This window comes from Symphalangus syndactylus, chromosome 19 (genome assembly GCF_028878055.3).
Source record: "Symphalangus syndactylus isolate Jambi chromosome 19, NHGRI_mSymSyn1-v2.1_pri, whole genome shotgun sequence".
Taxonomy (NCBI): Eukaryota; Metazoa; Chordata; class Mammalia; order Primates; family Hylobatidae; genus Symphalangus; species Symphalangus syndactylus.
In genome coordinates, this window is record NC_072434.2 from 82,050,374 (window position 1) to 82,067,735 (window position 17,362).

Genomic DNA, 17,362 nt, shown 5'->3' on the forward strand with positions numbered 1-17,362 from the left:
AATTCCACAAAGTTCCAAAACACAAAACTTGAATTTGCTGTGCACCAAGTACTATGTCTAATCCACTTAAATGAAGAGATGTGTCAGCACTGTCTTGGGTATTATAAGTAATTTAGAGATGATTTAAAATATATGAGAGGGTATACATAGGTTATATGCAATTTCTGTGCCATTTCATATAGAAGACTTGATCGTCTGTGGCTTTTCGTCTCTGTGGAGGGTCCTAGAACCAATCCTCCATGGATACTAAAGGATAATTGTATTCCAAACTCTGAAAAAAATATCCTAGATCTGAGACACTTCTGGCCCCAGGCATTTCAGACAAGGGATACTCAAACCTATGTTACTTTTCAATTATATTTTTCCTTCTTCTTTGTATCTGTGTTCTTCTCAAAAAGAGTTCTTTTAAATATTCAATGTCAATAAAATGTTCAATAGAGGTGTTAGCTAGAAAATAATGGAATTTTAGGATAAGCATAATACAATACTTTTAAAAATAGCATTTAGATCTCTTAGTTAAGAATTCTTAAAGTATACAAGAGTCTAACATATTGTGGAATTGAGAAAGCGGAAGAAACATTATGTGACCATTTTGCAGCTTGTTAAGCTATGGATGATTTGATTTATTCTGTGGTACTGGTTGGATTGTGTGATGGACACCTGTGGAGGAATAATTTATGAACAATCAGAGATTTTGAGCATTTTTGCTTTTATGGTAGTTGTGCCTTTCTTTCTTTCTTTTTCTTTCTTTCTTTCTTTTTTTTTTTTTTTGTGACAAATTCTCACTCAGTCGCCCAGGCTGGAGTGTAGTGGCACGATCTCGGCTCACTGCAACCTCCACCTCCCAGGTTCAAGCGATTCTGCTGCCTCAGCCTCCTGAGTAGCTGGGACTACAGGCATGTGCCACCACACCCAACTAATTTTTGTGTTTTTAATAGAGATGGGTTTTCACCATGTTGGCCAGGCTGGTCTCAAACTCCTGACCTCATGGTCTGCCTGCCTCAACCTCCCGGAGTGCTGGGATTACAGGCATGAGCCACTCCACCTGGCCCTGCTGTGCCATTGTTGAATTCACCTTTCTTTTCTTCCTCCTTCTTCCTCTTTCTTGTTTTTCAAACTTTCAGATCAATATGCTTCTCAATTTTAAGGATGACAAAAGTGAATGTCCATGTCCAGAAGAAATTCGTGACCAACTATTGGATTTCCATGAAGATTTGATGACACATTGTGGTAAGGTCTTTTTCATTAAAAGCTCTTATTAATTGCGTATTTTTAATCCATATATCCTGAGACAAAATTAAGTGTACATGCGAATATTTTCACGAATACACACAATACCTGTTAGAAGGTTATATAAAAACATTTATTATTATGGCAAAATGGCAAAATAACTGTCCCTGTGTAGGGAGTCCTGAGGGACAGAGAAATCAGAGAGACAGTTAAACTGAGCAGAAGGTGACCAAAATTCTTTCTCTCTTTTTCCTCTTTCCATTAGTGGCAGGAAATGGGAAGGGGGACATGTGGCCAGCTGCCTGTGGCAGGGAGGTTAAGGTTGGTTTAGTCCATGGGTACAAAGTTTCAGTTATACAAGATGAATGAATTCTGGAGATCCATGGCACAACAGGGTGCTTCTAGTTCACAATACTGCATTGTGCACTTAAAATTCTGTTAAGAGAGTAGATGTCATGTTAAGTATTCCTAAAACAACAACAAACAAACAAAACCCCCCAAAACAAAGAAGCACTAAGAAACTTAGAGGTGATGGATTTATGTCTGTTCCTGGTGGTGGTGATGGTTTCACAGATGGATGCATATGTCCAACCTCATACTGCATAGATAAAATATGTACAGTTTTGTTTATAGTAACCTCAATGAAGCTGTATTTTTTTTAAGAAAGAAATTTGATCACAAACAGTTGTATTTAAAGCAGTTGAGGGAGTACTTTCTAGAAAATTTAGACTGTATCTTTTGAAATTAGTGAATGCCTATAGAAACCCTACATTAAGTTGTATGTCAGTAATCCAAATCTGTTAAGGGAAGTCTCCCCTCCTTTTATTCAAGAACTTTAAAAATGGAATTGATTAGGTATTCTGGGTGTGTGTGTGTTTTTATTCCTTTATGCGGTGGTGTAGATAAGGTCTGATGATTCAATGAAAGAAAATAAACCAGCTGTTTTTAAAGTTATAGATAAAAATAATACCACTGGTTCAACCGGTGGTTATCTTATTTTAATGAAGATAATAAAAATACCACTTTGCGCATTAATTTGGTTTATGAATGAAGTACCACAAAATGACTCCCAGAAAATTATACTGCGTGTGTGTATATGTGTGTGTGTGTGTATATATATATATTTCTACAAATATCCCTTGTAGAAATTGTGTGTGTGTGTGTGTGTGTATTTTTTTTCTACAAGTATCCCTGTATTTCTAGTATGCCTAGAAATACAGGGATACTAGAATTCTAGTATCTCTAGAAACACAGGGATACTAGAATTCTAGTATCCCTAGAAACACAGGGATACTTTAAAACTTTAGAATTATTGCTTCAGATATAAAACATTCCCTGGTTTAGGGCACCTGATTATGCCTGTTCTCTCTGTTTCTCAACTAACCAAAATACTGCTAAAATTTTTGGAGGCAAGAGAGGAGAATTAAAGTCTGGGGGCGTGGTGTAGGCAGGGCTGGACTGTAAGTGTAGGCAGACAGTATCTGAAGTCCGAGATACCCAAGGGTCAGCCCAAATAGCAGGATTGATCTTTGCCCCTAAGAGAGTCTTGTTGGTCTCTGCTCAGTGTTATATTTTGTTCTGGGTGACAGCCCTGAGCCCACAGGAGTAGAACAAAAAGAGAGAGGAAGAAAAGAGGCTGACAAGTGAATGTCGTTTATGAGGGCTGGTAAGCAAGATTGCTTAACTTCATGTCAGATGTTTTTGACATTGCTCTAAGTTGTGCATGAAAGAAATTACAAGGCCTCAGAATTATTTGCCCAAGTGTATTCTTTAAATATTTTTTCTCTGCCTCTCTGTTTTTTTATACTAGGAATTGAGCTGGATGAAGATGGGTCTCTGGATGGAAACAGTGATTTCACAATTAGAGGGCGTCTGCTATCCCTGGTAGAAAAGGTGACATACCTGAAGAAGAAGCAAGCAGAAAAACCAGTTGAGAGTGACTCCAAAAAGTCCTGTAAGCAGTATGAGAGGGCACTGGCAGAATGACACAACTGCTGACACTTAACTCATCCTCTGAACGAACGTTTTACTAGATGAGCCAGTGAGATAACTGAGTTTGCAACTTCCAAGAATCAGACTCTTTTTTTTTTTTTTTTTTTTTTGAGACGGAGTCTCGCTCTGCCGCCCAGGCTGGAGTGCAGTGGCGCGATCTCGGCTCACTGTAAGCTCCGCCTCCCGGGTTCACGCCATTCTCCTGCCTCAGCCTCTCCGAGTAGCTGGGACTACAGGCGCCCGCCACCACGCCCGGCTAATTTTTTGTATTTTTTTTTAGTAGAGACGGAGTTTCACTGTGGTCTCGATCTCCTGACCTCGTGAGAATCAGACTCTTAAGTAGATGCTTGTAGCTCCCAGAAATAAACAGCAGCATCAGTCTATGTGTATAGCAACAGACTGAGAGGTAGAGGCATGATAAGGATGGATAGTCTCCATAGAGAACTAGAAATTTAGGTATTTTATCAGAAACCATAAAGAGAAAGTTAAAAGGAAGTATAGTAATTTAGCCTTCATATCTAAATACGAGGTTGATTTTCAAATATTATTGCATCAAATTAAACTTTTTTCTTAAAATTTAAACAGATATTGTCTTTATATTTTGGTTCTGAACTATTTCCTAAACTGTTATATACTTTTGGTTGATCCATATCCTATTTAAGAATAATAAGCACCCTTAGGCTGTGAGTTCCTTGGGCACAGCACTCTGAGTAGGTCTGAGGGATCCAGCCTACTTTTTACTTCACTTCTAAGACTGCATTGACTTTAAGATGCAGCAATGGTTTGTTAATAGCTTTCCCTGAAATTAAAAAAAAACTTATGAAAACTTTTACAGCACTTTTTTTTTAACTAACTTACAACAGAAAACATTCACACAGTTACTTCTAAATTTATTCTTCAGTGTCATAATCACAAATTTGAGTCAAGTTTTCTTTAAAATAAGAGTTCAATGTTTCTTTCTTTTTTTTTTTTTTTTTTTTTGAGACAGTCTCGCTCCATCACACAGTCTGGAGTGCAGTGGCGCATTCTCGGCTTACTGCAACCTCCGCTTCCCTGTCTCAGCCTCCTGCGTAGCTGGAATCACCGGCATGCACCAAGACGCCCGACTAATTTTTATATTTTTAGTAGAGACTGAGTTTTACCATATTGGCCAGGCTGGTGTTGAACTCCTGGTCTCAAGCAATCCACCCACCTCGGCTTCCCAAAGTGCTGGGATTACAGGCGTGAGCCACTGTGCATGGCCAGAGTTCAACATTTCTTATGAATCACTTTCTATCATTATCAAGTTTATGATCTTGAGTGATTAAAATGACAGTGTCGTTTTCAGATATAGGAGAATATATTGGCATTTTATTTGCATTTTGTATTTGGTTAAAAATAGTAGTTTTTGTTTTTGCTTAAATAATTTCTAGACAAAAGTAAAACAGCCTAATTTGAAAGTCAGCCAGCGTATTAATACCCGGATTAAGTGCCTCATCGTGCATGAATTGGTCACCCCACCTAATTTTGGTAATTTCATTGTTTATTTGAAAAGATTTGGATGTTTCTATTGCTTTTAAATTTACTATGTTTCGTGTTACATTGCAAAGTAATTTTCTATGTATGTAATAACTTTTTGCTTCAATATAAATTCACAATCAAATCCTTTTGAAGACATTTTAAATGACAAATAGGGATACAGCTTTAAGTGAAAACATAATTATATGTAGTCACTAGTGCAAATGATTCAACTGAGGAGACAGTTGGATAAACAGATACCTTTTTGAATGTCCATGACTGAACTTTATAAGGATAAATGATGTCAGGCCGTCTGGGAAGAAAATAATAGAACAAAACAAATAAAAGTAGTAGGACACCTTATATTAATTACCATACCTCCAATTACATATGAATTGCCAATAGTAATTTTGAAAAAGTGGTATAACTATAACTTATTTAATCATAAGAATGATTTTTAAAGAAAGGTTTGTATTTTCTTTATCGATTGTAACTGATCTGTATTGAAATATGTATCATCCAATGAATGTTATTTTCTTCAAAGAATATATAGAGCCTTTTCAAGTCTGGTACAAGTAGAAATACCAATTTTGGGATACAGGATATGGATTTGAAATGTCCAACTGATTTGTCTTCTCTTATTTTTCTTTTAAAAAATATCCATAATGACTTTGCAGCCACTCTGCAGCAGCTGATCTCTGAGACCATGGTCCGATGGGCTCAGGAGTCTGTCATTGAAGACCCCGAGCTGGTGAGGGCCATGTTTGTGTTGCTCCATCGGCAGTATGACGGCATTGGGGGTCTTGTTCGGGCCCTGCCAAAGACCTACACGATAAATGGTGTGTCCGTGGAAGACACCATCAACCTCCTGGCATCCCTTGGTCAGATTCGATCCCTGCTGAGTGTGAGAATGGGCAAAGAAGAAGAGAAGCTTATGATTCGTGGATTAGGGTAAATTATTTAACTACTACAGCCCTTTGTCTTATAAATGTTTTCTTTCTAATTGTTATACCTATAATAGTACGTTAGCTACATTCATAAAAATATATTGTCTGGATTATATGATCATTATACTAAATTGCTTTTCTAGAGATAGAAACAAAAGCTAAGTTAGAAAATTGCTCAGTAATGAAACAAGACTAATTTGACAGTGTGGCACACAGCCACTATCTTTCAGTGTTTTTTTTTAAGTCTCATAGTAATGTACAATAATATATAAAAACATAGGATGATAAAAACACATTGATCCATAGGTCTATCTGGTGTTTAATACATTAAAAAAATATAAAAAAACACATTGAAATCCGAGGTGGGTAGTGGGAAATATGAGCAGGAAATGATAAGGAAGCTTGTCTTTATCTGTTGGGCCTTGGAAAAACAAGGGGTAGGGGGAACAATTTTTCTGAGAATTCAGCATCATGAGCTTGCATTTCATGTGGATTTGGGGGTTAAAGTTAACACCCCATATTCAAGAGTGAGGTTAAAACAAAGATATTTCAGAATATTTACTTACAGTCCCGCACTGGAAGACCTTCTAAAATGTTTATGCTAAATGTTAATATATACATTAGGGAGAAGAAAACGGAATTCAGAGAAAAAGAATGGCATGCAATACGTTTTATTGAGTATACTACTGATTTATACATGTATAAATCTAAGCAATCATTAATAATAAGCTTGTATAGTTTGGGGATTTGAAAATAGGATGGAAAAATTACCTATTGAGTAGTGTTCACTACTCAGGTGATAGTACAACCAAAGCCCAGGCTCTTTTATTGTGGTACAGTAAAAGCCCAGGCTCCACCACGACACGATATATGCACGCGGGAAATCTGTATTTGCACCCCCTACATATCTAGAATATTTAAAATAAATTAAAGAAAAAATAAGGCGGAATCAAAATCATAACAAAGATAAAAATTATATATACTAAGCTCTATGATGTTCATTAAGAGCAATACCTAAACATAAAAATGTAGAACTCTGGAAGATAAGATGTTAAACAGTGATTAGAAGACAAATATTTAGCAGAAAAAAAAGCCGATGTAGTTACACAGATATCAGGCAAAAGAACAGATAATAAAGGTAACTACCACATGAATAAAATAGACCAAAAGAAACAATAAAATTGATCAAAGAAACTTAGAGTTAATTCTTTGAAAAAAATGAATAAAATGGATTACCAGGTTTTTCTTTGACAGAACAGAAATACAATCCTGAGGGAAGAAAACAAGTGTATAATGATGCAGATTGTTTCATATCATTTCTATACATTTTAACTCAGAAAACAATATTGCATATTGCTCATGGACCTATTAAGTATTTAAAATTATAAAAATGGACTGAAAGGTTCTATTAAAAATTCATGATAATTGTTGCACACTAAAAATAAATATTCTAATGGGACAGAGAGGGAAAGCAAAAAAGCCAACTGAGAAAAGCAAATATTAGAGTCTTTATAATTGTATGAGCATAGGTCTTATTTGAGTACTAATATTTAAATCTAACCCGAGGAAGCTTCTTATAAGAAGTTATCTTAATTAACCAAATGAAAAAGAAAGCCTTCTAGAAAATGGAGATCACATTCTTTCTTAACACACAACAGTAATATGTGCCATTAAAAAGTAAATCATTCATTAGTGATAAAACTCAAAATGATGTTAAAAAAGCAAAATGCGTCTTTTTGTGGTATTCAAAATATTTAACACAAGAGAGAGTCTTAGCAAATGACAGCCTGACTGCTATTTAATATACCTAAACTAAAAGCAGATGAGATTTTAAAATCAAGTTACTTCATTCAAAGATTTGAATTAATGAGACAATAAAAAGAAAAAGCTGCCTCTGTTTACCTTAGTTTGCTCTGGCATGAAATAAGTCAGACCCATATTAGCCTTGGGCACCAAGTTGTTTTTCTGACCTATGCTATCTAAAGGCCCTCTTCATTAAAAATAATAAATGCAAAAATCATACTATCCCACTTTCTTGATATAGCCAGAGCAACTAAAGTTTTGCATATGACTAAATGAATAGGTGAGTAATTCAATTAAAGGAAACAAATTTGAAGAGAAGGTTCAATTTTCTCATGGGCTGTATGTTATATTCTTGCTGTAGATCTAACAAGAAAATGTTTTATAGAAAAGACTCTTGGCATTGATTTGATTTATGTTAAAATAGAAATCAACAGAGCTCTTTATTTGCAGTGAATGATACTTTCTCCTGAACATTATGACCCTTAGGAATACCTTGACACACCTATTACAAGAATATGTAATGCAGTAATGATAATATGAGACATTTTAGGTATCACCTAACACCGTTTCTTGAAACTGGATGTCCATTTTAATGAGTTAGATTACTTGTACCTAGACTTCATGTATACTCAGTTTGTCTTGGAGAATATAAATCCTTTTAAGTATTTGTCAGAATGATAATATGAATGTAATAAGAAATAACACTATTGTAATTATATACACAAATACTGAATGTAATACTAACAACAGCATATATATGAAAAGCAGAGATACTTATATATGAAGAATTTCTATATAAACATGGTATAACACTAATTCATATTTTTATCCAAAAGAAGGTTGGACACATGGTTGGATATCCATACAATTAGGAATGATGTGTCCAAAATATATTTCATTTTAACTGTTTACATATTTACTATGTTTATTACAATTGAAAAGAATAGACATTTGTCAACCAGTTTTGGTAAATTATCAATATTTTTGAGGAAAACTCATTTACATTCATTAATTTTTGTGGCTTATTAAATACTGTGATTGCTTTTACTTTTCAACTCACATAAATTATTTCTAAAAGATTTATGAGAAACTTGGTTTACTATTTAAATGTTGCTCTGAGCTTTACCCCATACGTCCATCGTCCTTTCTAGGGATATTATGAATAACAAAGTGTTTTACCAGCACCCTAATCTCATGAGGGCACTGGGGATGCACGAGACTGTGATGGAGGTCATGGTGAACGTCCTTGGAGGTGGAGAGTCCAAGGTAAAGTGTTTGATTCCTGAGATGCTATTTAGTATCATCTCCTGGAGTATATAGATTGCAGATTCTTTTTTTTTTTTTTTTTTTTTGAGACAGAGGCTCACTCTGTCGCCCAGGCTGGAGTGCAGTGGCACGATCTCTGCTCACTGCAAGCTCTGCCTCCCAGGTTCACGCCATTCTCCTGCCTCAGCCTCCCGAGGAGCTGGGATTAGAGGCGCCCGCCACCTCGCCCGGCTAATTTTTTTGTATTTTTAGTAGAGACGGGGTTTCACTGTGTTAGCCAGGATGGTCTCCATCTCCTGACCTCATGATCCGCCCGCTTTGGCCTCCCAAAGTGCTGAGATTACAGGCATGAGCCACTGCACCCAGCCCAGATTGTAGATTCTTAATGAGAATTTCTTAAATCCTCTTAGGATGACTGTTTTTAAAGAACACTTTTTGAAAAAAACACACAAACCTTAGAGAGTTGAACGTACTACTAGTTTTTTTTTTCCTTGATTTTGATAAAAATTTCCTGTCTTATGCTGTGTAATTTTTGGCCTCCTAAATTGTTCTCCTTTAGGGGATATTTAGAAACTGAAGTGTCTCATTTAGGGGATATTTAGAAACTTAGAAACATAAAAATTACTCTATGTATTAATTTATTTTAAAATTTTGAATTATAATTCAGTTCTCATCACGTTACCAGTCCGTGGCACAAGCGTGTTCTTCAGACTCCACCATCCTCCATGATACAGACATTGGTTGGTTTCACTTAATTTCCAATCCAGATTGAGATTTGATGATACTACTCTTGGATGTATTTGTTGTAGAATTCTAAAGTGAATCCTTTTTTTTTTTTTTTTTTTTGAGACGGAGTCTCAGTCTGTTGCCCAGGCTGGAGTGCAGTGGCGTGATCTCAGTGATCTCAGCTCACTGCAACCTCCACCTCCCAGGTTCACGACATTCTCCTGCCTCAGCCTCCCAAGTGGCTGGGACTACAGGCGCCCGCCGCTATTCCCTGCTAATTTTTTTGGTATTTTTAGTAGAGATGGGGTTTCACCATGTTAGCCAGGATGGTCTTGATCTCCTGACCTCATGATCCACCTGCCTCGGCCTCCCAAAGTGCTGGGATTACAGGCGTGAGCCACCAAGCCGGGCCTAAAGTGAACTTTTAAGTGACCACAACTTAATGGTATCAAAAACCAAATTAGTAGAGTAGTATAATTAAAAAAAAACTTTATATAATCAGTATAATTTTCTAACCTCTGATATGAAAGTATGTTTTGATATTTTAAATCTTAGGATGTATTTTTCACAATATTGAAATAAGCCCATATTTCATACAATCAGTCTGCTTACCAGTTAGGCTTAGAAGGATAGCATAATATACTGTACTTTATTACAGAGGAACTCCAGAGAGTATCTGGGGTAAACTATGATAATATTTGGTCTCAAGGAAGATGTGTTTGTTGGGGTCAAACATGCAGGCCTTCCAGTCCAGGAAATCATCTCCTGAGGTGCAAATCAGGGAGGCTGTAAATCCCTGGAATCAGTAATTCTACTAATATTAATACTGATAAGAACATCCTATTATGTGTGCCAAGTACCGAACTATGTATTTTTCAGAAATCAGCTCAATGGATTCACTCCCCTGCCCCTTACCTAAAGCAAGTATTATTATCCATATTATTCCAACAGAATCAAAGAGATTGCATCATTTCCCATGGAAGCACAGCTGATAGTGGTAGTGAGGCATCACAAATGAATCTGCCTTTCACCTTTGAGAATGGGGTAATAAGTCAATTTCTATTCTAACCCTTCGATGGTAATGAAGTTTCTGAATTAGTGCCAGGCTTGATTTTCATTGACTCAGGGACGAGGCAAATCGTAGTGTGCACACTTGAAGATCTTCAGTATCTGAAGTTTGGCACACACGTGGACACACGGGGATTGACGATGTGATAAGGTGCTGTTTGTCATTTCAGCGTATGAACTCAATTTTATAAAGATCATTTGCTTTCAGCAGCTAATGACATGCTTTATCTGTAGGAAATCACCTTTCCCAAGATGGTGGCCAACTGTTGCCGCTTTCTCTGTTACTTCTGTCGTATAAGTAGGCAGAATCAAAAAGCTATGTTTGATCATCTCAGTTATTTACTGGAAAACAGCAGTGTTGGTCTTGGTAAGTAAATGACTTTTATTTCATCTTTAAGTTTAAAATAATATACATATTACATTTAAAAAGCAAACGTTTGGTTAAAAAATGGGCAATGGACCTGAATAGACATTTCACAAAAGAAGACAGACAGTTGGCCAATAGGTATATGAAAAAATACTCAACATCACTCATCATCAGCAAAGTGCAAATTGAAACCACAGTGAGCTATCACCTCACACCTGTTAGAATGCCTATTATTGAAAAGACAAAACATAATAAATGTTGGTGAGGGTGTGGAGAAAAGGGAACCTTATACATGTTGGTGGGAATGTAAATTACTACAGCCATTTTGGAAAACATTAAGGAGATTCCTCAAAAAATTAAAAACAGAACTACCATATGACTGAACAGTTTTACTTCTGGGTATACATATCCAGGGGAAAAGAATAATCAGTATGTCAAAGAGATATCGGTACTTGTGTGGTCATTGCAGCATTATTCACAATAGCTGAGATATGGAATCAACCTAAGTGTTCATCAGTGGATGAATGGATAGGAAAAATGTGGTATATATTCACGATGGAATGCTATTTGGCCTTGAAAAAAAGAAGGGAATCCTGTCATTTTCAACAATATGGATGATCCTGGAAGATATTACATTATATGAAATAAGCTATGTGTGGAAAGACAAATACCGCATGATCTCACTTTCACGTGGACTCTAAAATCAGAGTCGAACTCATAGAAACAGAGAGTAAAATAAGGTTACCAGGTATGGGGGGGAGTGGTTGGGGAGATGTTCAAGGATACAAAATTTCAGTTAGATAGAAGGAATAAGTTCAAAAGCTCTATTACACAGCATGGTGACTGTAGTTAATAACAATGTATAATATTCTTGAAAATCGCTGCCAGAGTAGATTTTGAGTGTTTTCACCACACAAAAGAGTATGTGAGATAATACATATGTTAACTAGCTCAATTGAGTCATTCCATAAAGTATACATGTTTCAAAACATGTACACAATATATACAATTTTTGTCAAAGTACTTAAAAATTAAACTTTAATGTAAATCAATGTAGATTAATACACTTTGGATGGTGTTTAGAAATTAAATTTTAAGAGGTAGTATATTTTTATATGGAGTTTATAGTTACAGCATGATCCAGGTTATATTTCATCTTCATTTGAATTAACAGCCTCCCCAGCTATGAGAGGTTCAACACCACTGGATGTGGCTGCAGCTTCGGTGATGGATAATAATGAACTAGCGTTAGCTCTCCGTGAGCCGGATCTAGAAAAGGTGAGCAATGTTCCTGCCCTGTGTGTTCGTCTGAATTATGCTTTTTCATGGTTCTTTCTCAATATTTTACATATAACCAAGATTGGTGCAAAAGTCATTGTGGTTTTGCAATGTGACATTATGGCCAAAACCGCAATTAATTTTGCACCAACACAGTATGTTCTAGTGATATTAGAATTAAAGTATATTATAATTTACATTGCACACTATATAATGTTATATATTACATTGTATATAATTCTACTATACATTATATTATAGTCAGAAGTTATGAATAACAATACGTTTGAAAAAATGAATTTTCTCTGATCACAAACATTTTTCTGTGGAACAACAACCAACGTTCTGTATCTGTATTCTCATGTGTTTTTTTCTTTTCATGGTATCTGCTGCCACTTTTGACTTAATCATACACTTCAGTTTTTAAAAAGGTGATTCTGACAGCTCATATGTACATTTTATGTCACATATACTTTATTCCAGCACAAAGCATCAGCGATATAGTAAAGCCCTGTACTCTAAGGACATTAAGCCACACATATGTATACCAGCATTTAGGGAAACTTTCCCTGTATTGTAGTTGCAATAGCATTCCAAGTTGTCACCTGATTTCTTTCCTTGCTCACCTGGAATCTGTTCCCTTATCAGCCAAAGTGACCCTCCTAAAAAGATCATGCCAATCCTCCATCCACTACTCCCCAAAGGCTTTCTATCTCACTCCCAGTAAAAATCAAAGATGTTGCAATAGCTCCTACATCATCTGATCCTACATACCAGCCTGATTTCATTTCCTACAGCTCTCCTGCACTCTCTCTTCTTTGCTTCAGCCACCCTTGTCCCCTTGCTGTAGCTGGAACACACCAACTGTGCTCAGCCTCAGGGCCTTTGCACCTGCTAGTCCAACCATCTGCAATATCCTTACCCGAGATACCATCATGGCTCTTTGTAGGCATTCTTTCAGTCAATGCTCCAAAGTCACCCTCTTGATCAGCTCTTCCACATCCATGCTATGTAAAATTGAAACCTTTTCTCCACTTCCTTAAACTCTTCCTGTTTCCTTTACTGCTTTATTTTCAACCATTGGAAATGTAAATATTTGTATATTATGTACACAAATATATACTTTCATTTTATTTATATTTATAGAAACTTATGTTTTAAATATATATTAAGATAACTATATGTAAAATAAATATATTTAATCAAACTCTATGTAGTTATGTATTTTTAAAAATTCATCCCCTACTATAATGTCAAGCCAGGGAGGTCAGAGTGGTTTTTCTTCTGTTGTTAACTGCTTTGTCCCACCTTTAGAGAACAGCGTCAGCACTGGGTAGACACTTAGTGCATGGCTGTTGAAGACGTGAAAGAGCGAAACTCTTCCCCACATCCTCCTGACGTACCAGTCCAGGATCATGAAGTCTTGCATCTCTGAGACACCTCAGGACATGTTTCCCCCATATAGTACTTAAAATCTTTTAATCTACACACTCATTAAAATGGCCAATACTAATGCAGTTGATAATACCAAATGCTGAGAAGGACAAGGAGCAGCTAGAACTCTCTTCTACTTCTGTCGTGATGAGTAATGGTACAGCCAGTGTGGAAAGCAGTTTGGCAGTTCCTTAACAAATTAAACATACACCTACCGTAAACTATATGCCTAGCCTTCCCACTGCTAAAAATTTACCCAGTAGAAAGGAAAATATATGTCCACACAAAGACTTGGGCATGAATGTTTCTAACAGTTTTATTCATCAGAGCCAAAAAGTGCAAACAACTTGAATACTGATCTTCAATGTATTAGTTGATAAATAACACTGTGATATACCCATATACGGCAAAATGTCATCCCACAATAAAAAAGAACGAATTACTGACATACACTACAATGTGAATGAATCCCAAAATCATAAAGAAGCCAGGCACAGAAAGATACATGCTGCATGGTTACGTGTACAGGTGTTCTAGAAAATGCAAGCTAAATTGTAGTCAGAGAAAACCGATTGTCTGGGACTAGGTGTGTGGGGAGAAAGGGACTGCAAAGGGCCCAGGGAGCTCGGAGGAGTGACGGCGATGTTCTGCATCTTGATTATGATGTTTTCACAGATGTCTACCTCTCTCAAAGCTCATTGAATTTATACTTCAGATAGATGATTTTATTGTACATTGGTTCTCTTGCTTCACTATAGCTGATATAAAACATTTTTAGCTATATTACTTATTTTTGAAACTGATTTAACTTGAGCCAGATATAACTCAGTTTGCTTGATAAGTTGCTCCTCTGACAGTCTTACTTCCATTGATAATGACTTTTCTAAGGATTTCATTTAAAATTGAATTTCTTATGAAATATTGTAGAGGACTAACATTCATATAAAACAAAAATATTTTAAGAGGAAAGGCCAGGCAAAAATATTTTACGTGCTAATTTCATCAATACTGAAAAGTGGGTCTTCTTATCAAAAATTTCCTGAACACTGAAACCTTGGCTAAAAAAGTAAAAGTAACTGCTCAAAATAAGGTGTTTGGTAAATGCTGCGCATCTGATTTGAACCAAGGATGTTTGACTGTGATCTTAGGTTTTTCTCTCTTTATGTATTTTCTCACACCTGCTTCCCCATTAAGTTGATATATTATTTTGGAAACAATTTCTCTTTAAAATATCTTTGCATCTCAAATAGATCTTTTAATATCTTGGGTGGATTCAGTTTTTACATTGCACCAGAGGTCATTAGACATCTTTGCAATTTATGACTTTGATAGATAAGGGTCTCAAATTAAATGCTATTAAATTCAGAAACATTCTTCTTTCATAGTTTTCCACATAATCCTGCAGCTCTTGGCCCACCCAGACAGACTTGGTTGCCCTGTCTGACAAGGAATTACGGGTGGATTTATACAGCAGGCACTGAGGGTAATTGCGGGTGGATTTATACAGCAGACCCTGCGGGTAATTGCGTGTGGATGCATACAGCAGGCACTGCGGGTAATTGTGGGTAGATGAAAACAGAAGGCACCGTGGGGTGAGGCTGCTGCTTTATTGTCTCCAATGTGTTTAAGGAGATGGTGCAAATAAAACAGCAACTGGTTCCAGTCCGTGAGTCCTGAGCCCCGGGCAGATGTATCTGTGGCATTCATTAAAAAGAATGTCTGCTTAGAGAGAGCTTAAAAAAAGAAAAAAAAAAGCTTATAGTAGGATCATAAATATTTTTATTATGACACCACTTTATGGTGATATTTAAATATTTCTAAAGTCTAAGGTTTTACTAAAGGGAGTTCAACTAGATTATCATGAGAGCAAAAAGAACTTGCAAAAATGCATTTGTTTAAAAGCATCCTTTGAGGATGTCATTTATTGTATCCAATGACTTTTCATCCAAGGGATAACTCTTTGTTAATCATGTTGTTTGCAGGTAGTTCGTTATTTGGCTGGTTGTGGACTGCAAAGTTGCCAGATGCTGGTGTCTAAGGGCTATCCAGACATTGGGTGGAACCCAGTTGAAGGAGAGAGATATCTTGACTTTCTCAGATTTGCTGTCTTCTGTAATGGTAGGACTTGATTTCTTGAGGTCTTTTGAGTTATTATTAGAACTGCATGGAGATATAATAAGGATTCATCTCAGCACTTTCATGAAAGAAGTATTAGTAAAGAAATCGCATATTTTATAATCGATAGGGTTTTTTTCACAGTAACCACTTATAATACAATATTTGTTTGTATACTTTTCCTTATTTAAATTAAAATTTCTAGGCCTCTAAGTTCTCATAAATTTTTTATTTTGAATTATAATAGTTTAGATTATGACATCATTCTATAAGAATAACAAGTTAGTGAGAATCAATAGTTTATGCCTCCATAATGCTTTACTCTGAAAATTTTTAATGCCAGAAAAGAAATTTACTGTGTCTCGTGTACCTAAAGCTAGTAATTTTGGTTACGTTTTGGCTTTATTAGTATATTTTTGGGTTTTAGTTATTCTTATACATAGGAAATGATTAGTATAACATTTATTTGTTCAGAACTTCCATATAATCATATATGTGTACTTATCTTCCCCGTTCTACTTTAGGGGAGAGTGTGGAGGAAAATGCAAATGTCGTGGTGAGATTGCTCATTCGGAGGCCTGAGTGTTTTGGTCCCGCTTTGAGAGGAGAAGGTGGGAATGGGCTTCTTGCAGCAATGGAAGAAGCCATCAAAATCGCCGAGGATCCGTCCCGAGATGGTCCCTCACCAAATAGCGGATCCACTAAAACACTGTAGGTCTAATATGCACACTCTCACGAGTGATCCATACTACTTGATGTGAAATGTTACAGAATACATTCTGCATCCTATGAATTGTAATATAACTTGTGGTACAGAAGATTTCTCCCTTTGAAAATATAATGTCTTAGATTTGGAAGAATGAATGGAATTTGGTGCTGGAATAGGTCGGATGAACAAAGAGAACTGAAGAAGATGGTGTAGATTTAGCAGAGGGAAATTTAGGTTGTAGAAGATGCATCTTATGAATTTTCCTAGGGGAGCTAGGGCAAGGTGGGTTGTTCTAAATGATACGAGGTGAACCTTTGGGGTTGGACTGGGGTTTAGTGGGAAGGTAGTTCGAATGAGATTTTATGATTAGAAAGAGACCTTTCGCAAATGAAAGGGGGACTTGACTAAACTGGTATGGTGGTAAAACCTAGAGAAGGTTTCATTCTGAGGAGTGTGATGCTTGGTTGAGGTATAGGAGACACGAGAAGCAGTCACTATCTTATATTTATCTGTAGGTATACATTGTTAATACTAGAGTCCAGTAATCAACATAAGTAAATCCAGGTGTGATGCTTATCTGTGTAGGTGAATGTCCTCCAGCGGGGGTCATGCATCCACACTGCTGGTGCCTCTGGTAAAGATGTAACATAGGGCTTTATTGAGGCACATTTCTAAACAAAAAAAGAGGCAGAGGGCACGCAATCCTGCAAACCCTTTGTCTTTTACATATAAACTGGGCATAGATGTTCCATGTACACCATAGCCAGATTTGCAGACTGGGAGCACTGCTAGAGCAAGAATGAGCACTCCCCACCACACACACACACACACACACACACACACACACACACACACACACACACACCATGCTACATGCTTATCAGTTTCCCATGAAGGAACCAGGGAGCTCTTAGGTTCTCTCAGTAGTAG

At 36.5% G+C, this 17,362-nt stretch overlaps 1 protein-coding gene across 1 annotated transcript in view; it reads left to right on the forward strand.

Moving 5' to 3' along the window:
• RYR2 (ryanodine receptor 2) overlaps positions 1-17,362 on the forward strand; it is a 784,036-nt gene that overhangs the window by 573,527 nt on the left and 193,147 nt on the right. Inside the window, exons 39-46 of the mRNA XM_055233438.2 lie at positions 1,125-1,230; positions 3,041-3,184; positions 5,397-5,670; positions 8,621-8,735; positions 10,764-10,896; positions 12,071-12,174; positions 15,591-15,726; positions 16,248-16,434. Of these exons, the coding sequence (XP_055089413.1) occupies positions 1,125-1,230; positions 3,041-3,184; positions 5,397-5,670; positions 8,621-8,735; positions 10,764-10,896; positions 12,071-12,174; positions 15,591-15,726; positions 16,248-16,434 (1,199 nt within the window). The remainder of the gene's footprint in view (positions 1-1,124; positions 1,231-3,040; positions 3,185-5,396; positions 5,671-8,620; positions 8,736-10,763; positions 10,897-12,070; positions 12,175-15,590; positions 15,727-16,247; positions 16,435-17,362) is intronic.